The 18231-nt window shown below is 39.3% G+C and overlaps 1 protein-coding gene across 5 annotated transcripts in view; it reads left to right on the forward strand.

Annotated features, from left to right (window-relative positions):
- The window catches only part of fndc3a (fibronectin type III domain containing 3A), a 159973-nt gene extending 144511 nt beyond the window's left edge, over positions 1-15462 (forward strand). For all 5 annotated transcript variants that reach the window (XM_057838462.1, XM_057838461.1, XM_057838464.1 and 2 more), the window contains 3 exons: positions 1587-1753; positions 4332-4456; positions 8330-15462. In XM_057838462.1, the coding sequence (XP_057694445.1) occupies positions 1587-1753; positions 4332-4456; positions 8330-8665 (628 nt within the window). In that variant the 3' untranslated portion in view covers positions 8666-15462. The remainder of the gene's footprint in view (positions 1-1586; positions 1754-4331; positions 4457-8329) is intronic.
- The last annotated feature ends 2769 nt before the right edge of the window (positions 15463-18231 follow it).

Consider the following 18231-nt stretch of genomic DNA (forward strand, 5'->3'; position numbering starts at 1 on the left):
AATTGCAGGATAAAACACCAAGTAGCACTGGTCCCTAATGTGCTCCAATACAGCCTGTATCATACATTTATTTTGAACACTGCAAAAACTCAAAATCCTATCAGGACTTACAGTTTAGACTAACTTAAAACATTACTAGAACTTAAAAATGGCTTGACACAAATAGAAATTCAATTGAAACACGTGGGAAAAAATCCTAACTTTTAAGTGATGTGTGTTATCAAGCGTAACGGCATTTTTAGGTGTATATATATATATATGTATATATTTCAGATCTAAAGGTTTTTGGAGTGAAAGCAGTGAATTAGTCTTTTTTTATTCTAGTTACATCTGAGATGCGATTGTTGGCGGTTTTCAACAATATACATCGAAAATAAAGACATTGATTGACTGAAAATGGTTCAAGATTAGATGAAATGTCTTGTTTTCTCATGTATATTTATAATTGCTCTTCACCTAAAAATATATTTGTTTTATCCGATTAATCGATAGAATTTTCAGTCGATTACTAAAATATTCGATAGTTGCAGCCCTAAAAATCATAGATAAAAAGTGTAAGTCAAGAACAAAATATGCTTTTATGTATAATTCATTAGATTTTTTTGGGGGGGGGGCCCTCCTGAGATTCCATACGTTCTGCTATAACTGCCACAAACAGTCTTAATTTTTTAACAACGATGAATTTTACAATTCAAACACCGTGTTGGCTACTTAACAATGAATTTTCTTCTTTGGTGGTAAATACTAGTCCTTCTAAAAAAAATTAGCATATTGTGATAATGTTCATTATTTTCTGTAATGTACTGATAAACGTTAGACTTTCATATATTTAGATTCATTACACACAACTTGAAGTAGTTCAAGCCTTTTAATATAGATGATTTTGGCAAAAAAGTCAAGGAAAAAAAACAAAAATCCCTATCTCAAAAAATTGGCATATCATGAAAAGGTCATCTAAAGAAGCTACTAACCTAATCATCTGAATCAACGAATTAACTCAAAACCCCTGTGAAAGATTCCTGAGGCTTTTAAAAACTCCCAGCCTGGTTCATTACTCAAAACCGCAATCGTGGGCAAGACTGCCGACCTGACTGCTGTCCAGAAGGCCATCATTGACACCCTCAATCAACAAGCTAAGACAAAGTAAGAAATTTTAGAGCGAATAGGCTGTTCCCAGAGTGCCGTATCAAGGCACCTCAGCGGGAAGGAAAAAGTGTGGAAGGAAACGCTGTGCAACCAGAAGAGGTGACCGCACCCTGAGAAAGATTGTGGAGAAGGGCCAATTCCAGACCTTGGGGGACATGCAGAAACAGTGGACTGAATCTGGAGTAGAAACATCCAGAGCCACTGTGCACAGGCGTGTGCTGGAGTTTAGTTTGCACTGTAATTGTTTTTGAGGTATTTACAATTCCTTAAAAGGTTGATCTGAGGTCACTGAGGACTTGAACCTAGTAACATTACGACTTTCTGGTACTATTGTAATATTTTTCTCATAGTCCTATTTTTTTTCTTTGTTTGGCCCTAGTACGCTGTCGTAGATGAATATTGGAAGATTTTGGGGGGAAAAATTCCTTGTGTCTTTGCAGATTTTCATCCTTGTATGAAGGAACCTGCCAGAGCCACAAAGTGCAGAGGCTGAATGAGTCTACCTCGTACGCGTTCCGCATTCAAGCCTTGAATGAGGCGGGCTCGGGCCCCTTCTCTGCCGTTTACACCTTCACCACGCCGCGATCCCCGCCGGCACCCCTCAAAGGTAGGCCTGCATCCAACTAAATATTAGACCTGAATCTATGATTCAAAGCTAAAAATGACAGGCATTTCAAATAATAAATATGATTACTTACCTTTTTATGGCTAGGTTGAAACAAAAGCTGTTGCGTGATGTCTGTAAACGGGGGTTTCCAGGGTAAAACGGACAAATTAAAAATAGTTCAGGGACTTAATGCGCCATGAATCTGCTATGGCAGCATATAGACGTATTGTTCTATCAAACACAACAGTTTATTTTAAAGAGGGGTGCAAGAGCAGAAACTGATTTTTCAGCCTTGTCCGTTTTCCGCCATATATGTATACATACACATATGGCGGAAAACAGGTGACTTGAAGTTCCGCTCTGAGACCCCCATTTTGGCCAAATTTAAAAAATGGTCCTTATGCATGTGTGATACATCATTGGAAAGCTTAAAATCTCCATTTTCTGGGGGGAAAAAATTTTGAACTGGAGAACATTTAAAAACTTTTTTTTCAAACAGTGAGACCGTGTCTGGAGGTGAGAGGATGCGGGAGCAGAATTAAAGACCCCATGCCTTTAACGAGATATTATCGTGTACTTACCTTGTTTCGATCCAAAAACTTCCATGTAGCGCGTATCACCAAGTGTCAAGACACAGCTGTGAATGGCCACAGCTGGATTTCTGGGGGATTTTGTGGGTGAAACATGGTAATATAACAAGGGTCATGATGTAGAACTCGCAGACATAAAGGAGGTCAAGATTTTTTTTCAATATTTTTGTTTGGATCGATTATTTATCATCTAAAATATTGGGGGAAATGCGACAGTAACAGAAAAAAAATACAATAAAATGATAGTTATGAGGTAGATATCCGTGACTATTTTACAGACGCCAATTTTTTCATTGTGATGTAATTTGTTTACAATATGCAAGTGAATAATTTTTTTTTTTTTTTTTTTTTTAAGGATATATTAGACATTAATGATTCTAAGCTAAAAATGACAGACATTTCGAATAATATGATTACTTACCTTCTTTTTATTGCTAGGTTGAAAGGCAAGCGGTTGCGCAATGTCTCTAACGGGTGTACAGATTAAAACGGACAAATTAAAAATAGTTTGGGGGCTTATTGCGCCATGAATCTGCTATGGCAACATGTAGACATACTGTTTTGTCAAACACAACAGTTGTTTTGGCTTGAAATACAGCAGTTTATTTGAAAAAGGGGTGCAAGAGCAGAAACTGCTTTTTCAGCCTTGTCTGTGTTTTCCTCCATGTATAAAAAAATATTCACTATTTTGCACTCTTGAACTCCTGTATAAAACCTGTTTTGACCATGGTATGTAGAAAGGACACAAATGCCTATGACCATACCTGCTGTTTTTGTTGAATTATCAGACATAAAGCTCCGCAGTGTTATTTTTTTCTGGTGAATGTTTATCCTAACAAATTATCAAGCTTCAAAATGTTTTAAACATGTCTGGTTGTCAATGGCACACCAATATTACAAATTTTGACCCAAACATTTTTTTTGTCATTTTGGGTCCATTCTAATTGGTCAGTGAAGAAAACAACAGTTTGGACATGAAGGTTATGGTGTCCTGAAGAAAGGGACCCAACCTGGTCATCGTGAACAATTTTTTTCTTTGAAATCTAAAGGCAACATCAAAGGTCTGCAAATTCAGCCAAAATAGGCATAAGTGTTAAAGCGCCTGTTACAGCATTTAAAAAAAAAAAAATCTTAAATAGCCTTATTATGTGAGTTAGAATCATATTTTCCAACAATTTGACTATACACAACACTTTGGCAAAGCGCAGATGATGAGAAATTAGTCTTTTTTTAATCTGCCATTTTGCACCTGCCTGTCATTATAGCGCTCTAGCATAGGAAGACGTTGGCAGGGTCACGATTTCATCTGATTAAGAATTCAGCCCATTGAGCAAAATGTACGAAGCGGCAGAATGTCATTGTTTCAGTCTCTCTACGCCAATTTTTTTTTACAGGATATTCTTTTAATCTACATATATATTTGCCCAATTGCTAAATAAATGGTATGGTCATAACAATGACAGTCTTGTGCTAAATGGAATATGAAATACTAAAAATGCATTTATTCAGTACGACATGGCAAAATTACTCCATAATGGTCAAAACTGTCGACTTCTTGCACCTCTTGAACGATATTTTATGCCACCGGAGTGGCTTTTGTCATAGCGTAAACAAACCAGGAGACAGCTAGCCAACTTACCCTAACCGAGCGGCGTTTCCAAGTCTTATTCTCACCTTTCGAAAACGAAAAACCACACAAAACTACCCTGGACCATGTCACACAGCGGCGGCATTGTCAATTGTCTTCGCCGATCGGCAACCCCTCCGGCGGCGAGCAAGTTACAGCTCGTCGTTCCCCTGCTGCGGGCAGGAAAGCTCGTTGCCGGGGAAGCAGCTGGAGAAGGAAAAGGGCAGCTATTAGTAGCACAAGTCCTGTGGTGAAAACAAACACTGCTTAATAAACCAGTTTGCTAGGTTACTAGACAATATTACTTAAATAATCAATAGCTGCAGCCCTACTGATAAGTGTCAATTGTGTTCGTGCGTAGCCCCCAAAGTGGAGCGAACGGACGACAACTCCTGCGAGGTGAGCTGGGAGTCTCTTTCGCCCATGAAGGGCGACCCCATCGTCTACACGCTGCAATTCATGACGGGAAACTCCGACTTCAAGCAGGTTAGTTCGCTCGCTCGCTCATTATGTCGGGGGTGTCAAATGCATGGCCCAGGGTCATTCTACCCAAAAGGCAGAATGTTTTAGGTCACTCATACTGTACAGAGAGACTTGCATGCTTTTATTTTGACATTGGCGTCGATTTGTTTTCAAGTGCGCTTGGCTCACTTTCGTGTCAGCTGTCACGTTCGTTTGTACGCAGTCAAAACGGATTGGACGTCAATGGCAGCCAATGAGTTGACAAGGAATTGAACCAAAAATGCCCTAAAACAGAAAGAAACAACAGGAAGTCACCTGGGAATGCCCGTATATCAACAGGAAGTGACCAATGACTGAAGCGGCCGGAAATGACCGAAAAATCAACAGGAAGTGACCCAAAAGAAACAAAGTGACCTGAAAAGCCACCAAATCCTCAGGAAATGCCCTAATATCAACGGAAAATGATTTAAAATATACAGTCTGTGACTTTAAATGCCCCAACATGTGCAGGAAGTGACCTGCAAGTACCCCAGAATTAACAAAGTGATCCAATTTCGATAGGTACCCTAAAATTACAAAGGAGTACTCCCGAAAAAACAGGTAAGTAGGTAGGTAAGTAACCTTAAATTTGCCACAAAATTAACTGGAAGTGACCTGGAAATGCCTTAAATCAACCAGAAAGCATTTAAAATGCTGGAATCCCATCCAAAGATGCAGGTAGTGGCCTGAAATCAACAGGAAGTGACCTGAAAAAGCCCCCAAATCTTCAGGAAGTGACCATGGAGCAGCTTGGAAATGATCAAAGAAGAAATAGGAAGTGACTGAAAATTTTAACAGGAAGTGACCTTGGAATCCCCCAAATATATAGCGGTCAAATATCAACAGGAAGTGACCTGTAAGTACCCCAAAATAAACAAAGAAGTGACCCATAAGTACTCGAAAATTAAGGGATCCCAATAAAAACCCCAAAACAGGACGTAGCCTGAAAAAGCCCCAAAATTAATGGCAAGTGACCGATGAACAGGAATCGACCGTGAAATGCTCTACAAACAACTGTAGAGGATCCAAAATGGGGATATGACTCCAGAATCCCCCCCAAATGCAGGTGGTGACCCAAAATCAACAGGAGGTGTCTCTTGGAAATTCCCTAAACTCAACAGGATATGATCCAAAATATACAGGAAGTGCCCCCGAAATGAAGTAAAATGTGGAGGAATTTACCCGAAAGCAACGGGAAGTGTCCCTGAAATCAACAGGAAGTCATCAATGAACAGGAAGTGACCTGGAAATGCCCAAAAATCAACAGGAAAAGATCCCAAACATATAAGTGACCCCGGAACTCCCCCAAAAGATGGAGGTAGTGACCCGAGATAAACAGACCCATAAATGCCCCAAAGTCAACAGGAACTGACCAATGAACAGGAAGCGATCTGCAAATGCCCTAAAATAGACAGGAAAGGATCCAAAATAAAGAGGAAGTGACCTGAAAAAGGCCCAATATTTACAGGAAGTGATCCATAAATGCTGTAAAATCAACAGAAAATGTACATAAGTGACCCAATATCAACAGAAAGTGACCCGTAAATAACCTGAAATTACAAGGAAGTGATCCCCAAAATATGCCCGAAAACAGGAAGTAACTTGAAAATGCCCCAAAATTAAGAGGAAGTGACCAATGAACAGGGAGTGACCTGTAAATTCTCTAAAAAAAACAGTAGAGGATCCAAAATCATAGGATGTGACCCTGGAATCACCCAAAAGATGTAGATAGTTGCCCAAAATCAACAGGAAGTGACTTCCAAATGCCCTAAAATCAACAGGAAATTATTTAAAAAAATAAAGGAAGGAGCAATATGTGGAGAAAGTGACCCAAAAATGCCCCCAAATCAACAGGAACTAACCAGTGAACAGGAAGTGATCTGGAAATTCCCAAAAATCAACAGAAGATCCAAAATATACAGGAAGTGATCCTGGAACCCCCCAAAATCATCAGGAAGTGACCCAAAAATGCCCCAAAATCAACAAGAAGTCTCCAATAAACAGGAAGTGACCTGGAAATGCCCAAAAGTCAACAGGAAATGATCCAAAGTATATAGGAAGTGACCCTGGAAAACCTCAAAAGATGTAGGTAGTGACCCAAAATCAACGGGAAGTGACCAGTGACCAGGAAATTCACGAAAATCAACAGGAAATGATCCAAAATATACAGGAAGAGACCCTGGAACCCCCCAATATCAATAGGTAGTGACCCAAAAATGCCCCAAAATCAAAAGAAAGTGACTAATAACAGGAAATGTCCTGGAAATTGCTCAAAATCAGTGATCAATCAATCAATCAATCAATCAATCAATGATCCAAAATATACAGGAAGTGACCCCAGAAAGCCTCAAAAGATGTAGGAAGTGACCCAAAATCAACAGGAACAGAAAGTGACCAAAGAACAGGAAGTGACCTAAAAATGCCCTGAAATCAACAGGAAATGTTCCAAAATATGCAGGAGGTGATCTGGAAATTCCAAAAAATCAACAGGAGATGATCCTAAATATACAGGAAGTGACCCTGGAACCCCCCTCCCCAAAAAAATCAACAGGAAGCAACTCAAAAATGCCCCAAAATCAACAGAAAGTGAGCATTGAACAGGAAGTGACCCAGAAATTCCAAAAAATCAACAAGAAATGATTTCAAATATACAGGAAGTGACCCTGGAACCCCCACAAAATCAACAGGAAGTGACCCACAAATGCCCCAAAATCAGCAGAAAGTGAGCAGTGAACCGGGAGTTTCCAAAAATCAACAGGAAATGATCCAAAATATACAGGAGGTGACCTGGAGATTCCAAAAAATCAACAGATGATCCTAAATATACAGGAAGCGACCCTGGAACCCCCCAAAATCAACAGGAAGCAACCCAGAAATGCCCCAAAATCAAGAGAAAGTGAGCTGTGAACAGGAAGTGACCCAGAAATTCCCAAAAATCAACAGGAAATGATTCAAAATATACAGGAGGTGACCCTAGAACCCCCCAAAATCAACAGGAAGTCACCCACAAATGCCCCAAAATCAGCAGAAAGTGAGCAGTGAACTGGAAGTGACCTGGAAATTCCCAAAAATCAACAGGAAATGATTCAAAATATACAGGAGGTGACCTGGAGACTCGACAAAAAATCAACAGGAGATGATCCTAAATATACAGGAAGTGACCTTGGAACCCCGCAACCCAAAAATGCACCAAAATCAACAGAAAGTGAGCAGTGAACAGAAGTTGACCCAGAAATTCCCCAAAATCAACAGGAAATGATTTAAAATATACAGGAAGTGACCCTGGAATCCCCCAAAAATCATCAGGAAGTGACCCACAAATGCCCCAAAATCAGCAGAAAGTGAGCAGTGACCCGGAAATTCTCAAAAATCAACAGGAAATGATCCAAAATATACAGGAAATGACCCCAGAAGGCCTCAAACGATGTAGGTAGTGACCCTAAAATGCCCCAAAGTCAACAGGAAGTGGCCTGAAAATGCCCTATAATCAGCAGGAAATGCTCCAAAATATACAGGAAGTGACCCTAGAACCCTCCAAAATCAACAGGAAGTGACCCAAAATTTCCCTAAGCTTAACAGTATATGCTCAAAATTTGACCCAATGTTAACAGGAACATGTAAATACCCTAAAATGACAAGGAAGTAACCCAAAATGAACTCATTGCCTGCCATTGACAATGACGTCCAGATGGATATAGACGTCGAGACCCATCAGTGGATTGAGCCGTTGAGCAACGGCGCACCTGAGATCTCATGGCTAACCAAAATGAGTTTGACACCCCTGCAGTACGCCGAGACGGTACGATCCGTCAAAACCGGCGCCGAGCAAATCAAATAATCCACGCGGCTTTTCGTCAGGCGTACAAAGGTCCCGGCACGTGCTTCACCTTGGCGCACCTGCACCCCAACAGCGACTACCGCTTCCGCGTGTGCGCCGTCCGTCAGTGCCAGGACGCGCCCGAGCTGAGCGGGCCCTTCAGCCCCACCGTCACGCTAGCCGTCCAGCGCAGCGGCGGCGACGCCCCGCCGTCCAGAACCTCGGCCAACGCCGCCCCTTCTTCCTCCTCCTCCTCTCCGTCGGGCCGACCCGGCCGCGGCCTGACGGACGAGCAGTGCGCCTTCCTGCTGCTGATGGCCTTCGCCGTCATCGCCATCCTCATCGCGTTCGTCATCCAGTACTTCGTCATCAAATGAGCGCCGTCTGTCTCCACGGTTACCACAGCTTTATTGTTTTTTCACCTCCTTTCACGCTTTCTGATCGACCCCCCAGCCCCCCCCCCCCCCAAAAAAAAAAAAATCAGGGATGTTAGCGGGAAATTTCACTTCCTTGATTTCCTGTCCAACTTCAAAACAAAAGGTCCAATTAAATTGACTTGTACAATTTTTTAAGCTACTCTCATTTTTCCCCCATTTCCCCCCCAAAATCTTAGCTCTCAAAGTATCACCATCATCCCCCCAAAAATTGGACAAATTTGTATCAGAACGATAAAATATTGGACTAGTAATCCCCCCTAAAATGATCCAAAATGAACATTTGAGTGCCATGAGCGACACTAAGACGTCCAATTTGAATTGAAGTGAGTTTACGATCCTAGAACGTTCAACCCTCCTGCTTCAAACGGATTTGGACATCTACTCGCAATAAACTCATTTCGATTGACAGCCGAAGCAAGAAAACATCTTTCATCGCCTCTGGTGCGACGTTTCCATTTAAATCGAGGTAATAGATATACATAAAGCATTGGAGGAATACATATGTACATACAATTTAAAAAAATATGGATAGTAAATTGGAAAATATGGATAACAATTTGAAAGTCCTAAAATTAAAAAGAATAATAATAACCTCGGCCTGCAAGCAGCCCTGAACGGGCCCTCGCACTTTGGCGCAACCCGGACAGCACGCAGGTCAGCGTGGTGGCAGATCGTCTGTCTCTCGTCATCTCCTGAGAATCTAACTTTTTTGAAACTCGCCTCTTTTTTTGGGTTAATACATTTACACACCTAGGTGAAAAAGCCCCTATTGAAGAGAGTCCTACAAAAAAAGTAGGTGTTACCGAGCTGTGCAGCCGCGCCCATATTCAAAACCAAAATGAATCTTTTAATTGGGCCAATTCGAAAAAATTTACTTCCTTCTAACTCATTCGCTCCCAGCCATTTTCACCAGTGCAACCGCCTTTGCTCCCGGCCGTTTTACTAGATTTTGATTGATTTTGCAAAACCCACAGAAAATTCTGTTCTATCGCTATATTAACATGGAATCTGCCAAAAGAAAGATTAGACTCTGTTCTTTCAGCAGGGAAAAAAGCAAGTTCCTATTTTTTCCCATTCTTTAGAAATCAGCATTAGAAAATAGCTTAGTTTGAGCAATTTTCCAATTTCTGATGAAAAAACCATACATTTCAAAGATAACTGACTTAAACACAGCTATTTTTTGAATGTTTTCCTTTTCCAAAATAACATCAACAACAAGACAAATAGAGCTTTTGATGGCAAAGTAACAATTTATTTACACATAACTAACTGAGAGATGACGCTGTTGGGGCCGCGACAGCCGGGTAAACTTTTCCCTCATCGCCACCTGTCTCTTTAAGATGGATTATTTTGAGTCTCTGCGGGGTCTGCTCGGCGAACAGCACAGACTTAACGGCATCGTCCACTGCACTGGTGGTCCAGGTCGTTCTGCTCGGTCGTCCAGCGCCTGGCATCCCAGTTGTCCTCTAGGTTGTTCATCTCGGTCGTCCGCCACTTGGCATCCTGGACGCCATCCGGTCTTCTTCTGCCGGCGCCCCGGCCGTGTGGCCAGCCGTTCGTTCGTTCCATTGAATCGGGGTGCGGATCTTACCAAATGCGCTACAGCCCTCCAGTGGCCAATTTTATTGCTTTAAAACGGATTTTCAGCTTTGTGCTTTGGAGCTAAATTGAATCAGAACCCAGAGATGTCTCTTGTTAAAAAAAAAAAAAAAAAAAGAAAAAAAACGTAAAAGACGTCTAAATACATCTTTGGGACACTGAAACAATTAAAAATAGAACGTATTTATTAGGGCTGTCAAACGATTAAAATTTTTAATCAAGTTAATCACAGCTTAAAAATTGTAATTAATCGCAATTCAAACCATCTCTAAAATATGCCATATTTTTCTGTAAATTATTGTTGGAATGGAAAGATAAGACTGATATATATATTCAACATACTGTACAGAAGTACTGTATTTCTTTATTATAACAATAAATCCACAAGACGACATTAACATTCTTTCTGTGAAAGGGATCCACGGATAGAAAGACCTGTAATTCTTAAAAGATAAATGTGAGTACAAGTTAAAGTAATTTTGATAGTTTGTATATTGTGACTAAATATTGCCATCTAGTGTATTTGTTGAGCTAAACTTAATGTTAGAATAGAGTATTATTTTGCGTAGCTATTTTGATTGAGAATGCCAGATCTCTTTGCATTGAGTGCTTTTCTTTTTGTGAACATTTTATTTTTGAGAGAGAGGAACATTATTTTTGTTGTGCTTTCACTAAATGATACTGTAGCGACTTAAATGTTCTTAACTGCCCAAATGCATGATGGGAATTTGAGCAACCATGAGTCACAGTGGTTGCTGCAAATGGTATATCTTCTCTGCGTTGAGTACAATACATGGAGTTAAGAAAAAGATCATCTCAAGTTATTCTTCCCCATGTCGCTTGCCACAATAGTTTTAACAATTGTGGAAGAGATGCCACCGCTTATTCCATTAAATAGCGCGGCTCCAATAAATGCCTGCGTTACCAATTCGCCCTTTTTGGTAAGTGGCGGTGCTATGGACCGGCGATTCATGTTGGCTCATTGTCATCGGTTGGCTCGGTTCGTCCGATTTCCTCCTGAGGAAGACGACGGCGTACATATAACACCGAGAAGCGTTGGATGGCTTTTTGTGGGTACTTTTACTAACAAAACAAAAGCATGTGGGGGATGAAGCACTTGAGCCTGTGCTAACTGCGCACTTTCTCTACTCTCTGGCTCGACCACTTTCTTCCTCACTGCTCAATCTGACAATGCCGGTCACATTGGAAATAACAGCGGCACCCTTGGCGGGTGCCGGTAACACCTGCGTCCACTCCACTTGCTTGTCTCTGCCCTTAGTTCTCAATATACTACAAACGGCGCCATAGTAGTCTGTTCGCGGCAATGCTTGAGTGGGTCATTCCGCGCATTGCGTTAAATATTTTAACGTGATTAATTAAAAAAAATTAATTACCGCCCGTTAACGCGTTCATTTTGACAGCCCTATTTATACGTTTTTGGGAGCAAATGAGTTAATGGCGAGTAAAGGGTCGTCACAGCAACAGACAGACGTGTGGACATGGGCCTCTAATTGTAGTCTTAATAAAGGTCTTGAAACTACAAAGACCAACCTGAAAAGAACTGGACACGTATAAGTAAAATGAATGACTTTCTTTTGCCGCTAGTTGGTGCTACAGAGTTGATGCAAATGACTTCAGGGTACGATTCTCATGAAGCACAGGAAGTTTGGCGCAGATATGTTGTATGTCTGCCAAGTTGTGACTGTTCCAAACTTGTGGTGAGACAAAATGGCTACAATCGTTTTCACTTTCCTGGGCCCCTACGCTTCAACGAAACCTCAGTATTTTTCATCAGGCACCTGAACATGTTCCAAGGCTCCCCTGATGCAAGTTTGAGGTCAATAGATTTTTTTTCCCTTGGAGGAGGAGCCTGGCTCGTAAAAAGGGCATTTCCTGTTCCCACTAGGGGGCGCCAGCCCTAATGGGTAATATTTAAATGCATTCGTGTTCAGGCTGGGATACCTGACATACATGTCAGATAGGATAAAGATTGAACGTTGTATCAGGTGTTTAGTGTTTTGCCCAAAAAATGGCAGACTTGGGCAACTCGCCCAGGTCAGGCCCGTGAATGTAAACTCACCATTTTGAGAACTTAAGATGTCATATGTCTCATGAACATTCTTTCCAATTTTGCCGAGGCACCGAGGCTCAAATGTTAACCCTGTTAATCGATAAAAAATTTCAAATTCAATCCAAAATACTCAATTTCCTGTTGGGTTTGGAATATGGGTGCAAGAGACTTTTTGGAGCAGTTTTGCACAACGTATCGACTCCCAAATGTCATCGCTCTACGTTGAGAAAACCTAAATGGAGAGGCCTTTTTTAAAAATTCAAAAGGGCGCCACTAAGCCATTTTGTTACATTTTTTCGTAACGTTGCAAAATGATTGAAATTGGCCAAATTGACCATTTTCATTTGCCGAGGAGAAGAAATAACTCTCGTACACTTAGTGCTTGGACCCTTATAATATCGAAAATTAGTATAAAAGAGCAGTTAGTTGATAAATTATTCCTTTTACGAAATATCTCTTTCAATCTTTTATTTCAAAATATTTTATTTCAAATTCATTTTTCTATATTTTTATTTACATTGTTTATTGTTCTGTATTTCCATCTAATTTTTTTGTTTTGTTTTTTAGGATCTTCCCATTTTTTGGTTGTATTTTTCAAATTTATTTTCATGCACTTATGTACTTTTATTAATGTGCTTATTTTTAATTTTCTCTTTTAATCTTTAAAAACTTTTTTGGAAAATTGATTGGAAACATTGATTATTTTATTATTTATTATTTTAAATATTATATTGATTATTAAATATTGAAATTAATTGGAAAATTGATCTTTCAATTTTTTGGTTTTTTCTTTTTTTTGTTTTTGTACTTTTTTTTTTTTTTTAAATCATATATATAGAGAGAAAATTAAAAATATATTTTACATAATTGTTTTTTCATTTTTTCTATTTTTAGATTTTAAAATTTTCCAAATAGAATATTTTTTTCTTTGTATGATTTTCTATTTTTTTCCCATTATTATTTTTATGTACTATAATTTTCTATTTTATTTGTAATTTTCTTTTTTTAAATCGTTTTCAATTTTTTGTTTTTAAAATTTTGATTTTAAAATCTTATATGTAGATTTTTTTTTTTTTTTTAATTCTTCTGGTTTTCGTATTTTGTTGTTTTCTATTCATATTTGTTATTTCCATGTACTTTGATTTTCTAATTTTAGATTTTAAAATCATTTTGATTCAAAAATCTTTAAAAAATTTATTTCAATTTTTTTTGTTGGTTTTTATTTTAATTTTTAAATTTATTTTTGATTTTCCATTTTTACTTTTTAAAATAATTTTGATTCACATTTTAATTTTCTGTTTTTTTTGTAGTTATCAATTTAATTTTCTTTAATTTTTAAAATTATTTTACTTTTTTCTTTGTCAAATCTTTTTAATGTATTTTCTATACTTTTTTTTTTTTTTTTTTAATATGATTTTCTAATTTTTTAGGTTGTATTTTTCAATGTAATATATTTTCCTCTTATTTTGAAGTCTTCCTCCAATGCTTTCCATGCCTATTTATTCAATGTAAATCCTGGATTGACAACATGTTTTTTGGGTGAGTCACGTATTTCCACCTGATATTTTTACTTTGTACACTGACGACCACACGGAGGAAAATAAAACCCAAAAAAATCGATTATAAGAAAGAAAATCCGACTGAATTATGACCGTCCACCTTCCAGAAAGTTGAATTTTGCACTTTTTCTGTTTTTGGATCACCTGAGGAATGTTTAAGAAACAAAAACCACCAGCAGAGAATCCATATCGCTGCAGTAAAACAAAATGAAATGCTTGGTAAAAAGTGGAAAAATGGAAAGCAAACTATTTTTCCTCTCTCCTTCGATGATGATGATGATGATACTGTAGCTGCTCGACTTCAGCACAACAACAAAAAAAACAACGCTTCCTTTTGGGTTCCTGAAGTTTTGTTTTTGCACCTTAACGGAATTGAAAAAAAAAACAAACAAAAAAACGGCCGATTCGGTGTTTTACCCGACAAAAACTTATTAAAATGTCGTCGCGTTGATGGTGCGAGACGTCCAATCCATTTTGACTGGACATTCATTTGTAGCTGGAAAATGGATGCAAAAGTAGCTTGTTGTAGCGAAATAGTGTAAAGTGTCTTGTTGCTGTGTTGGAAAATGGAACAAAATTCATTGCTAGCTGGAAATTGGATGCAAAACGAGTCGTTCTTTGGGGTCACACTCACTTCCTTGTGCATTTTGACCCTTTGACATAATGGGTCACTTCCTCCATATTTTGAGTCATTCCAAGAGCACTTGCTGTTTATTGGTCTCACTCTGTAGATTTGGTGGCTCTTTCACTTCACTTCCGGTTGATTTGGAGTCACGAGCTGCATTTTTGGTGGATTCTGGGGTCACTTCCTTTGTTTTGGATCTGAAGGAATCTGACCTTCTAGCCAGACTGCCGGAACCGCGCCAGCCGAACGGCCGGACCCGCGCTGGGGCAGCTCCAATGACCCGGGCCGGCGGGACCCCGGCAATCCGGCCAGAAGGGCAAAACCCGTGCGTTCACCTAAGTCTTAACCCTTTGTACTGACTCCATCGTGAAAGGTTTAAAGAAGGCTCACCGAGAACAAGTTGACAATTTATTCGGGTCAACTAGGGGTGTGCCATCTTAGGCACTACACGATTCGATTTGATTACGATTCAGGGTGCTAAGATTCAATTTTTGAACGATGATCACAGCATTGACGATGATCACAGTTATCACGATTATCGATGCATCATACATTCCTGATTAATAAAGGAGCCAAACAAATTTATGTCCATTCAATGGGAACGATGGAAACATGCCCATACTACAAAAAGCTGCCCTTAAGCTGCTTTATTTATTTTTCACAAGAAAGTGCAAAAACATTAACCATTTTAAAGGGAGTACTTATTTCTCTCAATACAATAAAATGTACTCTGGTGGAATAAATTCCACATTTTCTGGACACAAACAAAGTGACTTCTTTTAATCAATATACTTTGTTTTCATAGTTTACCTCCCTTGTGTAACTCTTGGAGTTACAGGTGGAAATCACAACTGCTCTTGATCACATTTAACTTGATCACATAGCCGAGCACATAAAAAAAAAAACAACACCGCCACACACACACACACACAGTCATTACAGTGCGCGCACTTTCTTCTCACCCTGCCTGCCCACGCGCACACACGCCTGTCGGCTCCCAGGCAGGCCTTGCAGCAACAGATTTCTGTAATATTTTGCATGATTGTAGTGTTACCACTGTACTTAATTGTGGTTTTACACGTTCTGCATATGAAATGCAAGTTAGCTAATTAGCTTAGCGCTCGGCGCTAACTATTAACATCTCAAAAACAACAACAATAAAGGCTAAACAGTACAAGAGGGTTCATGCACTCACCTCTTATAGACGCACACGGGTCTTAGCAACACACTCGGGACATTTTTCAATTGAAATGGCTTAAAACTACTGCTTGACATCTGAAAGACAAGGAGCAACGAACTCTCTTCCCCTCTCATTCTTAAAAATAACTTGCGCACAAAAGCGCTTCTGTTTCTGTCTGTCTCATACACAAATTTATTTTCCAGTCTTTTAAAAAGGAGTAAATCTCTCTTCCAGTAACTGGGAGCATCCATCATAACGTTGCGTGTGCGTCCGTTAACGGTGTCCGGGCGGCAGACGTGTCCTGAATTTCGTGCCGTGTGAAAATAATCGTTTTTGAACCTTTATGACTCGTAATCGAATCGAGACTTGTCGAATCGCGATGCGTGTAATATGCATGTAGTATTTCCAAGTCACTTGCTGGTCATGGGACACTTCCTGTATATTCAGAGGCTTTTTCAGGTCATGTTCTGTTGATTTTGGCACTTCCTGCATCTTTTAGGAGATCTGTTGTCAATTTGTGTATGGCGGAAAACACTCAGGTGACTTGAAGTTCCGCTCCGAGACCCCCAATTTGGCCAAATTTCAAAATTGTCCTATATGCATGTGTGATACATCATTGGAAAGCTTAAAATCTCAATGTTCTGGGGGAAGAAAAATTTTGAGCAGGAGGGCATTTTTGGAAAAAAATTTTTTTTAAATTTAAACTCTAACTCGAGGTGAGAGCATAATTAAAGACACCATGATTTTAACGAGATACTATCGCGTAGAGGCGTGCGAAATTCCCGAGTCTGAGATTATTCACAATTCGGCCGTGGAAGATTCGAGAACGATTCACAAAATCCAAATTCTGATTATTGAATTATACCAGGTAAAGCAGACCTAAAACACAGCGCTAGAGGCGTGCGAAATTTCCGATTCTTAGATTATTCGCGATTCGGCCGTGGAAGATTTGAGAACGATTCACAAACATCCAAATTCCGATTATTGAATTATACCAGGTAAAGCGGAAATCAAACACAGTCAGCGCGGTCTTTTTGGACGCAATGAGGAACGGACCGAGAGTAAATATGTCAACTCATGCCGCTAGATAAAAAAAAAACAATCATACCTGACTGCGGCCGACAGCCGCTACAAACAACGCCAAGTTGCTAGTTGCTACAAACATACGGCTACAGTAGATATCATATATATGTAGAACTAGATGCAAAATGACAGACGACGTCAGTGTTGGACCATGTATTATTGAACAGAGATGCGAAATTGTGACAGACTTTCCGGCGTTAGGAAACAGCCGCCATCTTAAAGCAGTAGACCTCTCTAGAAGGCTCTGTTGTAGCGAACCTAATCAACTTTTATCTAAAATACTCCTAAATCGGCAGAATCTTGTCTTGAATCTATCTTTAAATGATGAAATAGTTTTAAAACTTTGACAAAAGTAGACAGAATGGGAATTATGGAATAACGGGAGCAATTTTAACAACTTTAACGGTTGATTCACAACATTAATTGAATGTAGTTTAAAGCTGCTGATACAGAATGGGGACTGGAGTATTTTATTTACTGTTTGTATATTTGTTTACTGTTATATGCTAACTTGATACTGAAATAGTAGTTTGGTTTAGCCTGAGAGGATTTTTGAACAATTTTGGAACTAATGTAAAAAACATTAAAAAAAAAAAGAGGGGTGTGCATCAATAACCGTTTTATAATGGAATCGTTAGGTGCCCAAAGATTCCTAGCTCTCCCAGCGCAGTCTTCGGGACGCAATGAGGAATGGCCCGAGAGTAAATATCAACTCATGCCGCTTATTAAAAAAAAAAAAAAAAAAAAAAAAAAAGACTGCGGCCGACAGCTGCTTCAAACAATGCCCAGTTGCTAGTTGCTACAAACTATGGTAGATATCACATATATGTAGAACTAGATGCAAAATGACAGACGATGGCGCCGGTAGAACATGTAAAAAGAACTAGATGCAAAATGACAGACTTGCCGTTTAGTAGTTGCCGCGTTGTTAACAAGCCGCCATCTTAAAGCAGTAGACTCCTCTAGAAGGCTCTGTTGTAGCGAACCTAATGCACTTTTTATCTAAAATACTCCTAAATCGGCAAAATCTTCACTTGAATCCATCTTTAAACGATGAAACCGTTTTAAAACTTAAAACATGTCGAAAGTAGACAAGGGAAATTATGGTATAACGGGAGAATTTTAACTTTAACGGTTGATTCACAACATTAATTGAATATAGTTTAAAGCTGCTGATACAGAATGGGACTTGAGTATTTTATTTACTGTTTTAAACTGTTAATATGATACTGAAATATTAGTTTGGTTTAGCCTGAGAAGATTTTTGAACAATTTTGAAACTAATGTACAAAACATTAAAAGCGCGAGGTTTGGGGGGGGGGTAACATCAATAATCGATTTACTATCGAATCGGAGCCTCTGAATCGTAATCGAATCGTTAGGTGCCAA

Source organism: Corythoichthys intestinalis, chromosome 6, assembly GCF_030265065.1.
Source record: "Corythoichthys intestinalis isolate RoL2023-P3 chromosome 6, ASM3026506v1, whole genome shotgun sequence".
In the NCBI taxonomy this organism is placed as follows: Eukaryota; Metazoa; Chordata; class Actinopteri; order Syngnathiformes; family Syngnathidae; genus Corythoichthys; species Corythoichthys intestinalis.